Source organism: Armigeres subalbatus, chromosome 2 (genome assembly GCF_024139115.2).
Source record: "Armigeres subalbatus isolate Guangzhou_Male chromosome 2, GZ_Asu_2, whole genome shotgun sequence".
Taxonomy (NCBI): domain Eukaryota; kingdom Metazoa; phylum Arthropoda; class Insecta; order Diptera; family Culicidae; genus Armigeres; species Armigeres subalbatus.
Window position 1 is genome coordinate 64,002,178 of NC_085140.1, and position 14,500 is coordinate 64,016,677.

General features: G+C 43.7%; 1 protein-coding gene across 1 annotated transcript in view; it reads right to left on the minus strand.

The window, feature by feature from the left end:
* Positions 1 to 14,500, minus strand: part of LOC134208757 (SEC14 domain and spectrin repeat-containing protein 1-B) — a 123,556-nt gene continuing 109,056 nt past the window's right edge. The window contains exons 6-9 of the mRNA XM_062684655.1: positions 12,394 to 13,032; positions 11,435 to 12,194; positions 1,092 to 1,305; positions 1 to 1,021 (exon numbers count right to left, since the gene is read on the minus strand). Of these exons, the coding sequence (XP_062540639.1) occupies positions 311 to 1,021; positions 1,092 to 1,305; positions 11,435 to 12,194; positions 12,394 to 13,032 (2,324 nt within the window). The 3' untranslated portion in view covers positions 1 to 310. The remainder of the gene's footprint in view (positions 1,022 to 1,091; positions 1,306 to 11,434; positions 12,195 to 12,393; positions 13,033 to 14,500) is intronic.

Genomic DNA, 14,500 nt, shown 5'->3' on the forward strand with positions numbered 1-14,500 from the left:
TCAACAAAAACAGATTTTATTTGAAATAAAACTTACTTCCTAGACAGTTTTAAATAACTAGGGCACTAGTTGAAGCAACTTTAAACTCTTCGTGCAAGTTAGTACAGAATAAGAAAACTAAAAAGATTGGAATGTCACACTAATAAGTTATGAGACGAATGTAAAACCTACTTACTGAGAACACAAATGTATTTGTTGAGATTCTTGCCACATGCCGGCACAGACGCATTTCACATACTTTTAGCTATTCACTGTAATACATTCTACCGCACTATGAAACACTGGCGACGCAACGCCTAGACACACTAGCTCACAGACAGCTTTTGACCGTATGCTTTGAAATGATATTTTGATAGTAGTACGTCAATCCGGCAATTTCCTGATTGCCGGCCTTAAGCGCAGCACTGTCCAGCTCAAGCACTGCATCGAATTTGGCACTGATCGTACTTACGTTACCGCTGTCTTCGCTGGCCGTCGGAGAACTGTGGTGCTGTTTGGATGTCGCCTTCGGGGTACTCTCCGCTACCGCCACCAGATGGACGGTATTGTTGTTCCGGATGTCGTTCTCGATCTGCTCCAGTTCTTCCGGAGTTAACGCCAAAGCTAAGTTCTCCCGTCGATTGATCGAGTTCAGTGCGGAGCTTGATCCGGAGGTGATCTCCGGGGAAGACTGGTTTCGTCCCGTAGGAGATTGGTGAGGATCGTCCGAATCCGCTTGTTCACTGTTGGACGTCGGAGACAAAAAACTGTGCTCGGACTCATCGAACGATAAACTGGCGGCGGATGCCGTTATGACTACCCCGGAAAGCAGCTTGATTGAGGGAAGAGCTTCCGGATCGGCATCTTCGGAGGAGTCGTTGTCCAGGGAGCTCCGCTCGGTGGATTCTCCTCCCCACCAAGGAGAGGCACGGCATTCGGAAGCCGTATGGTAGGACGACGATCGCGACTGCGGAGTACAAGTACAATCCGAGGCGGTGACGAAAGATTCGTCTTCGGTGGACTTAACACTGGAGCTCCAGTCCTGGAAATAATTTGAATAAAGCACGGCATAAATCACTCAGTCTAATTTATAATTTGAAACCAATGCTTACATCACTATTATTACCGCCATCGGCTTTCCGATTAGTTATTTCCCCGGAAGCAATCGCCACTTCATCATCCACGTCGTCAAACCCCCCTTGGACGTCTCGTAGGACACTGTCCAGCGATTCAGCGATTCGGGAAACCTCAGCAAGGCGGGCAGAAATAGCTTCGCTGGCCATTATGTTATCCGATTCCGCTAATACGTTTTCTGGGCTTGCCATGCTGTGAATTAGGACATTAGTTCAAATTGGTTACGAATTTGAAATCACAACGCGATACCTTCTATATATTAGAAAGCAGTTTCTTAACAAGTGGTGGTCAATGACCTTCCCGTGGTGTCAACTAACGAATGCACTATTCTGTTTTTGTGATTTGAATTGCTACACAACTCTTGAACTAAAATTGAAATTGGCTAGTCGAAATCTGTTTAACAGCCACACAAATTGACGCCTTTACTGCTAATCATCCAATTTCCAAAATAAATTTCCACGAAATATCTCATACGCGGAAAAACACAAACACACGCGTCGACGTGCACGACGTGAACGAAACGGAGAAAATCTCAGTTCGTTCTGGGACCAGCGGAAATATACGACTGGCAATATCATTCACACTCCCAAGCGTGCTTTGGTGGAAGGCAATGCCGTTGCAACTTGATTTAACGACCGGCCTCGGTCGGTAGTTGTCTTAGTAGGTTGGATTGTCTCCGAAGTCTGAGCCGCAGACGGGTCCCTTTTGGTGGAAATTACATAAAGTATATTCATTTCGCGATGCGGTAGAGCAGTGCGATGGGGTGGTTGCAAAACTTGTTGTTAATGAAAACAGGGCAATCCTTTAAAACACATTTCTGACAATAATAAGCATTTTTGGTTGAATGTAAATACAAATTTTTACCTGAAGTCGTTAAGGTAGACATCCTTAGACTGTCAAATGAGTTCCAAACGATATTTGATAGACATATGATGAGAAGTTTTTAACAAATTCAATAGTTTGTTATCCAATCATTTGATCCAGCTGTTTTATCCGAAATACCACGAGGACTATCGGCTAATGCAACCAGGGGCGTTTAGGAATAGTTGTAGGTGGTTATTGGCGTAACTAAGAAAAAATTCGGAGGGGGGGGGAGGGTTTATAACTTTTTTTTTCAAATTTTTTCTATTTTACAGTCAAAAAACAGAAAAGTTACTATTTTCGCTTGGCCTACCAGACAGCTTTTTCGACACAACTATAGACGACTTGCATATTAAAAATGACGTTTATCGACGCTCAGCCCTCATGACATAACAGAGCCCTAGAGGCCTAGAACACTTTCGCATACAAATCTGCAGAAAAAAAATGTCTTCAACATGTATAGATTATAGATTGGGCTACGAAATGGTAAGTTGACATCCGGGAAGGAGTGCCTAACATAGCTCTGGTCCTCACAAGTTCCAATACTCACTGGTCTTTCGAATTTTCGATGACAATTGACTGCCAGCTAAGGGTTGCGTACTTGGCTGGTAGTTTAGCCTGGGCACTTTTGTCCTTCTGACATCAGCTACACAGAAAAAAATAATGAAAATCAAACAGCGCGTAAAACTTGAGATGCGGAAATTTACAATATTCTACGCGGAAATAGACCTCTTCCTAACAAGTTTGCTTACAACTTGCAAGCAATATTGACGATTCACGTCAAATATTGTATACATTTAGGCTATATCACGCGTGGAATTAAACTAATAATGGCGTTCCATTTATGTGCATGATCTTTAGCGTAAATTTCAGTGGATTTTTCTATCTGTGTAGAGTGAGAGGGTGCGTCCTTTGGGTTCTACCTAGGATGTGGTGGGGTTCGACAGTGGGCTCTGTTGAACTTCCATAAAAAGCTGCATGTGTCCCCAAGCAGGCCCTATTAAAGCGACCGTGTGCCGCCCAAAAAACACTAGCTTAGTCCTGGTGTTGGGTGGGACTTTAAACAAATTTGACCCGACTGATCGAGCGTCTGTTCACCAAGAAGGTGCGACTCCAACTGCGTCTGTTCTGGCATACAGCAGCTGAGTATGAAATGCTATTCCCCGGAAACTATACCTAAGATGGCAGCCCCATCCCGGTGGATAGGGAACCTTGGGTCAACAACCTACTGTTCCCGAAACATCAATTTGTTCGATAATCCAATAATGAAAGAATACGGACTGATTTTACGACTCTTAGCGCGAAACAACGGACACGAATAGGAACATGGAACGTTTTAATCCTAGCCCAACAGGGTAAATTGGCATAACTTGCCAATGAGGCACGCCGCATGAAGCTTGAGATCCTGCGTCTGAGTGAAGTCCGTTGGCCAAACTTAGGAGAACACAAAATGCCGTTGGGACAAATTCAGCTATACTCTGGTTTACGAGATGAACACGCTGCCCGGCATCGCGGAGTTGGCTTCCTACTAAGCGCTCAGGCACACTCTGCGCTTATGAAGTGGGAATCTAAAAGTGAAAGGATAATCGTTGCCAGATTTGGAACACAGGTCCGAAACCTTACTATAATCCAATGTTATGCGTTAACCGATGCTGCCAATCTGCAAGACAAAGAGCACTTCACCAGTCAACTCAATGCCATCGTAGATAAAATTCCGAAGGGTGATATCAAGATCTGTTTGGCGACTTCAATGCGAAGATCGGATCCGACAACTCGAACCATGAGCGTATTATGGAATGCCATGGTCTTGGAGAAATGAGCGAAAACGGAGAGCTGTTCGCAGAATTCTGTGGTAATAACGACATGGTGATCGAGGGTTTGCTCTTCCCTCATCGACCGGTTCACAAGGTCACGTGAGTCTCCCGTGACGGCTTTACAGAAAATCAAATCGACCATCATTAGGAAAGCTTTGATCACCGCGTGACTTTATCGAAATTAATTTATTGGCTTTTCTCGGTGATAATTATACTACTCAAAGCGAAAGGGAGTAGATGAAAGTAATGAAGATACAGATTCGATTGACACCGCAAGCGAGCGGCAAGTGTGAAATGAATAGAAACTGAAGATTAGCAGAGGGCCATATGAGAGAACAAACATTGTTGAAATCGCTGTTATTCTGCCTAACGTTCACCCAGGAACATGGTGATCACTGTACCAAGACAGGCCTGTTGTTCTCTCATATGGCCCTCTGCTAATCTTCAGTTTCTATTCATTTCACACTTGCCGCTCGCTTGCGGTGTCAATCGAATCTGTATCTTCATTACTTTCATCTACTCCCTTTCGCTTTGAGTAGTATAATTATCACCGAAAAAAGCCAATAAATTAATTTTGACACATCTACATCAGCCGAAAATTGAAACGGAGCCTTCTTGATGTACGAAAAAAACGTGCCGATATCGCGTCTGATCATCACCTCCTCATCGGCGAAATATGCCTACACAATGCGCGGATTCGTCAGCAGGAGGAGAGAATTGGACGACGGTTCAACACACGCCGACTGGAAGATGCAACGGTGAAACGGTCCTTCGTTAAAGAACTGGAGACGCGTGCTACAGATATTTCAGAAGGTGGCAGCGTGGAATCGTCAATCAATGGATCGTCATCAAAAATGCCTTCATCGCCTCCAGCGATAACAATTTGGGCGAACTGCACACCCAGAGAAAACAATGGTGACCTGGAGGAAGATAGAAGTCCGTCAACGATACGCGGCTCTTGAGAAGGAAGTAAAATGCTCATGTCGACGGGACAAGCGAGCGTAGGCAGACTCTCTGGCCGACGAAGACTCTCTGGCCGCCACAACCGGGGACATTCGCCTCCTCTACGATATCTCACGACGCTTAAGCGAGTGAAGAAGAATACAACGATGCCTATGAAAGACGCGAATGATCAGTTATTGACCGACCCAACTGACCAGCTGAAACGCTGGTTCGAGCACTTCGAGCAACTTTTTCAATTGCCAGCCAGACCATCACCACCTCGGCATGGTCTGCCTAGTATCCGACGTATAGCACGCGTCAATACCGAAGCTCCATCACGGATAGAGATTCAAACAGCCATCCAAAGCATGAAGTCGAATAAAGCCCCAGGGGTCGATCGCATATCAGCCGAGATGCTCAAAGCTGACCCCATAACATCCGCTCAACTACTGCATCGTTTATTTCGTAATATCTGGGACACTGCATCTTTCCCGGTCGACTGGATGTAAGGTATCTTAGTGAAGGTACCCAAAAAGGGTGACCTGACTGTATGCGATAACTGGCGAGGCATTATGTTGCTGTGTACCGTTCTCAAAGTTATATGCAAAATTATCCTAGCCCGGATTCAGGAGAAGATCGATGCGACTCTCCGGCGGCAGCAGGCCGGATTCCGTGCAGGAAGGTCCTGTGTGGACCATATTGTCAAGCTTCGCATCATTCTGGAGCAGGCCAACGAATTCCAAGAGTCCCTTTAATTGGTATTCATTGACTACGGAAAAGCTTTCAACCGTCTCAATCACAAGAATATGTGGGGCGCTTTGAGATGCAAAAGGGTTCCTGAGAAAATCATCGGCCTCATCGGCACAGTACGAGGCCTTTACGTGTTGAGTGCTGCACAATGGGGTCTTGTCCGACCCTATCCGGGTCGTAGCTGGTGTGAGGCAAGGATGTATTCTATCACCGTTACTGTTCCTCATCGTAATCGACGAAATTCTGGTAGGTGCGATTGACCGTGAACCAAATCGCGGGCTGTTATGGCAGCCTATAACCATGGAGCAATCAAACGACTTCGAATTGGCTGATGACCTTGCACTTCTCGCACAACGGCGCTCTGATATGCAGATCACTCCTCTTCGGCAGGCTTAGTAATCAACGTCAACAAAACCAAATCGTTGGATGTAAACACGGTGCCCCTTTCCAGTTTCACAGTAGCCGGGCAACCAGTGGAGAATGTTGAAAGCTGGTACCAAGATCGACATAGGCGCACGAATCAAGAAAGCAAGGGCTGCCTTTGCGTTTAAGAAATATCTGGAAAAACAGTGTTGTGAAAACTCATATGTGAATTATGTACATTAAGCGGAAGATATTGATTTGAAAAATGTATTGGAGGTAACCACTTTCCCTTCGATGGGACCCGAACCTATGACCCTACAGCACGCTAGACTGGTGCTTTAACCAACTAAGCTACGAAGATCCTCCGTCGGCCTTTGCAACCTATCGGCTACTGAATGAGCTCGAAATTCCCAAATTAGACGCATAATCGAATCACTCACAATCCATTTGTCAAGCTATCACTTCCACGTGTGTATGTACACGTTCACATCGGAGAAGCGTGAGTAATTAGAATGTCTGGCGGCTACACACATTCTTCATCAGCAACTGTACTGATCAAGTGAGGTTGTGTGGCTATTAGATGAGAAAGAGACTTTGATGAATAAACCGATCCATAAAAAGCATAAGCATTTTCGTATGTGGCTCCAAAACCCACTTTCAAGAGGCTCGGAAGCCTCCTTTCAAGATGCTCGTAAGCCTCCTTCCAAGAGGCTTGGAAGTCTTTCTTTCAAGAGGCTCGGAAGGATCTTTTCAAAAGGCTCGGAAAGCTCCTATTTTCGGGAGGATCGGGAATCTCCTTTCAAGATGCTCGCAAGCCTCGAAAGACCTCCTTCCAAGAGGTTTGGAAGTCTCCTTCCAAGAGATCCGGAAGCCTCTTTTCAAGAGGGTCGGAAGCCTTATTTTAATAAGCTCGGAAGGCTCCTTTCAAGAAAGTCGGAAACCTTTTTCCAAAAAGCTCGGAAGCCTCCTTTCAAGAGGCTCGGAAAGATCTTTTCAAAAGGCTCGGAAAGCTCTTTCAAGGGGCTCGGAAGCCTACTTTTAAGAGGCTCGGAAGCCTCCTTTCAAGATGCTCCGAAGCCGTTTTTTTAAGAGCCTGAGAAAGCTCCTTCCAAGAGGCTCCGAAGCCTACTTTCAAGAGGCTCGGAAGCCTAATTTCAAGATGCTCGGAAGCCTCCTTCCAAGAGGCTTGGAAGTCTTCCTTGCAAGAGGCTCGGAAGAATCTTTTCAAAAGGCTCGGAAAGCTCCTATTTTCGCGAGGATCTGAGATCTCCTTTCAAGATGGTCGGAAGACTCGAAAGATTTCCTTCCAAGAGGTTTGGAAGTCTCCTCCCAAAAGATCCGGAAGTCTCGTTTTAAGAGGGTTTTAAAAAGCTCGGAAGGCTCCTGGAAGCCTTCTTACAAAAAGCTCGGAAGCCTTCTTTCAAGAGGCTCGGGAGGTTATTTTCAAAAGGCTCAGAAAGCTCCTTTCAAGAAGCTCGGAAGCTTCCTTTTAAAAGGGCCGGGAGCCTTATATCAAAAAGCCCGGAAGGCTCCTTAAGGCTCGAAAGCTTACTTTCAAGTGAATCGGAAGCCTCTTTTAAGAGGCTCGAAACCCTACTTTCAAGTGAAACGGAAGCCTCCTTTCAAGTGAGTCGGAAGCCTCCCTTCGAAATTCTTCTTTCAAGAGGCTCAGAAGCATCCTTTCAAGATGCAAAGCAAGCGTCCTTTTAAGTGGCTCGAAAGTCGCAGTTTAAGAAGCTCGGAAGCCTCTTGTCAAGATGTGCGGAAGCCTACTTTCAAGAGATTCAGAAGCTTCTTACAACAGGCTGGGAATTATTCTTTCAAATGGCTTGGAAGCTTACTGTCAAGAGGGGGTATCTCAATTATTCCGAAAGTTTGGAGGGGTACCTCTCAAGGAAAAGGTTGAGAACCGCTGTTTTACAGTGAAAAGTGAGAAATGAGGAGAGAGAAGTGAGACGTCTCACTACTCACTTCTCATTTCTCACTGCTCAGCTTAGCTTAGCTTGATTGACTGTACCCATCCCAGCTGCTAGTCGTGATTGGCCGAGAAACAACAATTAATGCACAGGTCACCAATTGAATAGTTTTCTGGGGACTAGAAAGCTATTCTCACTGTTGGGGTGCCAATTTTCGAATTTCCAAAAATGACATTGCTCACAAGTTTTCATTATCCCAAAATATGCATGACCCCATACAAAATTTGAGCTCAATCTGACATGATTTAGGGGTGCCTAAAATTCATCCAAGTTTTGAAATTTTTACACATGAAAATATATATATTGACTGGATCTGTTGGAAATCGTACCCCGGCTGTTAAACCCGGCTCTCCGCATGACACCTTCTAGCGCAATGTTGAACAACAGGCATGAAAGTCCATCACCTTGTCTTAGTCCCCGGCGCGATTCGAACGAACTGGAGTGTTCGCCCCGAAATCTTCACACAGTTTTGCACACCATCCACCGTTGCTTTGATCAGTCTGGTAAGCTTCCCAGGGAAGCTGTTCGCATCCATAATTTTCCATAGCTCTACGCGGTCTATACTGTCGTATGCCGCCTTGAAATCAACGAACAGATGGTGCATTGGGACCTGGTATTCACGGCATTTTTGAAGGATTTGCCGTACAGAAAAAATCTGATCCGTTGTCGAGCGGCCGTCAACGAAGCCGGCTTGATAACTTCCCACGAACTCATTCACTAATGGTGACAGACGACGGAAGATGGTCTGCGTATCTTCTCCTGTAAAAGGCGGGTCTGCTGTCTCCGCTTCCGTCTATAACGTTCCACGTTCTGCCGGGTACCTACCCGAGCAACACAAGTCTGACCAAAATTGTTGCAGCAACTTGGTTGTGACTAAATCTGGTCACAAAAGAGTTGCAGTAACCTATGTGGGACATGTGTGCTGCTAGGGTAGCTGCAGCGCGACCGCCCGCGCTACGTCCTTCTCCTCCAGAATCTGTCTGCACTCTTCGTCGAACCAATGGTTCCGTCTTCGTCCCGTATACCCGACGTTATTCTCCGCTGCGTCGTTAATGGCTGCTTTGACTGTATTCCAGCAGTCCTCAAGAGGGGCCCCATCGAGCTCACCCTCTTCCGGCAACGCTGCCTCGAGATACTGCGCGTATGCAGTGGCGACATCAGGTTGCTTCAGTCGCTCTAGGTCGTACCGCGGCGGTCGTCGGTAGGGAACATTGTTGATGACGGTTAGTTTTGGGCGCAGTTTCACTATCACCAAATAGTGGTCAGAGTCGATGTTAGCGCCACGATATGTCCTGACGTCGATAATGTCGGAGAAGGGCCGTCCATCAATCAGAACGTGGTCGATTTGTGATTCTGTCTGCAGTGGTGATCTCCAGGTGTACCGATACGGGAGGCTGTGTTGGAAGTAGGTGCTGCGGATGGCCATATTCTTGGAGGCGAAGAAATCAATTAGTCGTAGACCGTTTTCGTTGTAACTTTGTTGTTGTAACTTTTTTTTGTAACTTGATCATTACACGTTGTGCTTTGAATTCATGCGGTACCGCGTAATAATGACCGCGTAAAAATAAACCTCAGTGTGATAAACATTGCCTAGCAATCTTTTCATTTTATCCGTAAATCTGATTTCAAAAGTTTTCAATGTTGAATGAATGAAAAATTGTTTTCGCCATAAATTTTTTTTCAAAGTCCCAAAACAGTCGATTTAAAAAAACATTAATTCTCAAAGTTTCATGCATTTTGAGTCCTTTGGCATCAAAAAACCCAACATGATTCATCAAAACTTAATTCACCGAGTAGTGATACTACCTTTCTCGTATTTAGTCAAGACACCAACCTTATATGGCGCTTATATGGCTCTGTTCGATGTCCCATTTTCTTTATAACTTTTAAATGCAACGGTCGATCTTTATCAGTGATCAACTAGGCTTTGCTCACTGTCGAATAAAACTTGTTGCGAGAAAATCATTTAAGGATTACTATATGAAAAATTGTCTAATGTTTTTCTTAGCTTTTGTGCACACACATACACACATACATACATACGGACAGACAGACATGCGCTCAGTTCGTTGAGCTGAGTCGATTGGTATATAACACTATGGGTCTTCGGGCCTTCTATAAAAAGTTCGTTCTTGGAGTGAAATAATAGCCTTTCGGTACATAGCCTTCCATGTCATCATTTTTTTTTAGATAACGTCAGATCTCTCATGCATTTTTAAGTCATTTGGCTTCAAGCACAAACATTCGATTTTTGACTTTTCCTTTAATTTGGAAAAATTTTCATGGGTAAAAATTTCAAAAGTTTGATGAATTTTAGGCACCCCTAAATCATGTCCGATTGAGGTAAAATTTTGCATGGGATCATATTTTGGGCTAGTGAGCATCGTCGTTTTTTGAAATTAGATGACATTTTTTTTCCCATTGGCACTCTACGTACATGCTTCGGAGTTTCTTTAATTCAAGACCAATAACGATGCCGACCACGTCCTCACAGTCAATTGGGATAAGGGGAGGAAAATTAGTTCGACACTTATTGCTACAAGAGACCGAGAAATCTTCTGCATCTCCATGAGTATGTATGACCAAAGTAAAGCGCCATGAATTTTTCTGTGCTGAGTTGGGTGCTTTTCAACTTACGATTGATTTGAATCGTTCGTGAGATTTAGATTTAGTTCGGTTTCAGATTTAGATTTAGTTCAAATTTCCTCGCGATTTTCAGCATAACATTCGCATTTAATTTTGCGAGAACTGAATGAGTGTCATTCATAGCTCTTCATCGTAAATGGTGGTGGAATCTAATTTTTCTCAACAGAAACATGATTTATTGGCAAGAAAGATCATGTGAAGTAAATTAGAAATTAAATAATATCAAAATAATTTCTCAAAACTGTTCATCTTTTTTGATTTTTCAACATATTGAGAATTAAAAAATTCAATGGCGAATTGTGCAATTTTTAAATTTTTAGAGTTTATTAGAGTAGAATTTTGAAAATTAATTGGAAAAAGTCGACTCTGTTCTTGGAGTTATGACAAATAATTACTCTTTTTACATTATACAAATAAAATATGCATTGACCTAATATATGAAGAAAATTTCTTATGACCACCATAACAAAAGCTTAATAAAACCTTCCTCAACTTCCACTGTATGGCATCATCATGTGCGTATACGACCACTAATCGCAGTATAACTTTCCTAATGAGTTATTAATAAATCTCTGTTGCACTGGTTGCTGCTATATTATACAGTTTCCCCTTGATGGCAATAAAAGCCAAAAAGAAGATTAACAAACACAATATATACAGATCCCTCTCAGACACATGGTGCATAACTGATGCACGAATATGTTGATGAAAAAAATGTTTGACGCGTTGCTACTGAAACGATCGTCAAACGGATTGGATGCATAGCTCAGAATTCACAAATACTCATCCCCACATGGATGTGCAACAATTTTAGAATGACACCACGTATGATCACCAAACCAAAAAACATGATTTCCCAACACTGGCAGAAGTATTTGGAAATGTGTCTTTTCTTGCTTATCCCCTCCCAATTGTCACTAATGAACCTCAATCTTACTAAGCACACTAAGTCTTACTCGGAATACTCACGTTTCAACCCGGTCATCCAGCAGGAACGGTTCTTTCAGTCTCGTTTTTAGCAGTCTCCCCAGTCGTACCATCCGGCCCACTTCCACCAGCAGCCGCTCCCTGCTGGTCAGACATTTTCTCAGTCTCACTTTCCTCCGACTGGGTTCCTCTATCTCCCCGATCGTCAGTACGTTCTCCCTCAGTTCGTACAACTTGCCGCAGTGCTCTTCGACGCTTCGGTGAAACACGGCGGAAACCCTCAATCGCGTCATCTGCTCTTGACTAACGGCCTGAAACTGCTTCCACGTCGTCTGCAGGTTCTTTGTCATATCGATGTTCCGATCGGTCTCCAGTTTGCATGACTGCCTCAGCGCCAGCGATGCATTCAGCAGTTGACACCCGTAGTTGTAGGTGCCCTTGGCCGTCTCTTGGAACGTTTGGTGTTCGTCCTTTTGCGCCTGTATCTCGTACACGTTGGTTCCCACGTGCGTGTGCGATCGAATCATCACTTTGTACAAATCGTCCATCCACTGAAGGGCCGTTTCCGCGTCCGATTCGTACTTGTAGATGTGGGTGATCTGGTCCAGTGTCAGCCGTTGCAGTTCTACGCTTTCTACGAAAATCCTCGACCGGGAGATGGTTGCATCGAGGATGTCCCGCACATTGGCGATATCTTCGCTGTAATCTACTTCAACTTCGCGCCCGACGGCATCTTTGACCGGCATCGAGAGGATATCGCTCAGCTTTTCACCTTCCTTGATGATCTCCTTTTCGACTGTGTCTAGAATGGAGAGAATTTTGGGAGGAATTTGGTTTGTTCGATAAAATTAAATTCGGTTTTAAGCAAAACCATTTTAAATGAACTATTGGACATAAGGAATCGAAGAAGACCCTTACAGTGAAAATCAAGAAAAACAATTCACATTGCTTTTTTCTGAATAAAAAAATAACGTTTTACAAATATGTATATACCAGCTTACCCAATGTGTGTTGACTGTCCTTCAGCTTTAGCAGCTTTGTATTGGCCAAGTCGAAATCCTCCACCTTATCGCCCATGATAAGTGACTGAAATACCTCGCTGGTACGATCGAAATACTCCGCCACCAATCGGTAGAACCGCACCGAAGTAATCAGCACATTTCGCCGCCTTTCCAATCTCTGCGCAAAACTTCGACACACAAAGTCCATCCACTCGCGCTGCGACATCAGGTCCTTGTACGGGGCCGAGTCCTTCATCTTTGGAATGTTGTCAATTTTGTAGATCAGTTCCGCGTAGAAACCGTACGTCTTCCAGCACTGCAGCTCGAGGATTTCGTGCTCCAGCCGGTGCTTGTCGGCGGTTGTGACGTCGTAGCCCACCTTGAGCTGGGCGTTGAGCATCAACTCGGCCGTGGTTAGGATCCAGTTGGTCACGTAGGATACGCCTTCCTCCAGGGTTGCCAGCTCTCGGAGCTCCTCAACGTTCCGTTCCAGGTCTAGAAGGGCAACGTTGATGGTGGACTGCTTCTTGTCGATAGTGTTCAACATGTGCTGCAATAGTTCACGACTGTCCAGCAGATCTTGAGATAGAAGTGGTTTTGTACTTTGTAGGTCTCCGATGTGGGATATAAGTTTGTTGCCTGTGAAGAAATACAAATGTTATTCTCGACATGTTTTCGGCTAACTATGTCTATTTTAACGAAGCTTTCTCGAAGTATGCTAAAAAAAATCACCCCAAATTACAGCGATGCAACTTCAACGATAGTGAAAGAACCTGTTTCTCGATAAACAGAGCTGTTTATTTCATATTTCCCAACGAATGCTTTGAAAGCTCGCATGGCGAACGCATAAAACAAACCGGTCAAATCATGATTTTTGAAATTAAAATAAGCAATCAATCGTCACCTACTTCAGTGTCACGCTTTCGAAGCCGGTTCTCGTGTCATTTCATGTTAGTTTGATAATGAGATCCAACATAATGTGGGGGTTCTTCCTCTCACCATGCGCGTACCGTTAATCGGATTTAGGAAAAAAAGAAACCTGGATGGTTTTCGCAAAGTTTAAGTCTTCAGCAGGTGTATCCAGTTTTTGATTTTTTCGAATAAATAAAAAGCTGCCATCTGGCGTGAGCCATGGGACAGATGGAAGTGAAGGCAAAATGAGAGGATGTTACATGACGGAAATAATTATTATTTTGCAGGAAGATAGCATGATCGATAACAGGCAGTTAATTGAACAACAACCAGTCTTCGGAAGTAAGTAATGGATTATTTAAGGGGGGGAAGCAAAAAATAAATTCAACGTAGCTAACATGAAATCCACACTTGAAAATTCTTTTCTATTTGTAGTGTAACCCCTGTTTAAGTCTCACAGATCATTCATGCGTGTACAGCGTATACAAACCAAAAATGTCAGAATGCCCAAAACTGTCTGAATTTCCAAATTTGTCAAAATCATGCTTGGTCATATTCATCTATAGGACTCGAAAAACTTGCTACAATACACTCAAAATAATCCATGCTTTTCCACGTAGATCACAGAAAATGAACCTATTAATTAATATAAATAAGTGATAACTATCCTTTCATCTAGTAAATTTATGTTTTGAGTGTTCTTCACCTTGACCAGCTTTTTGAACTGGACTTCGAGCGCAGTATTCCGTTTGTAAAGAACGATTGATCCGTGATCGAATCCAGCTTAGGCTTCTAGTTATCATCCAATTAATTTGCTTTCTTCAATAAGACGAATTTCGCGCCAACCCTTCTATGGGACTGGCAGCACCATCTCAGAATCGAATGAAACTTGGAGGGCATAAAGATATGGAATTTCTAAGCCACTCTGCATACTTAGTACTTCAAAAATTGTCAAGAGTAACATTTGATGAGGACCATTTTTTTTTTTCAAATCGATGTAACTCTAAAATTACAAGACCTACAAAAAAGTGTTGTATGGCGGACTGACGTGAAATTCCCAGAAGTTTTTGGAAAAATATCCAAAAAATAGAAAACCGATTTCTACACTAAAATTTTTTTTTGAAAATTAAAATCGTATTACAAAAAAACCTCATCTCAGAAATCGATGAAATTTTTTCTGCAGATAGGTATTTTA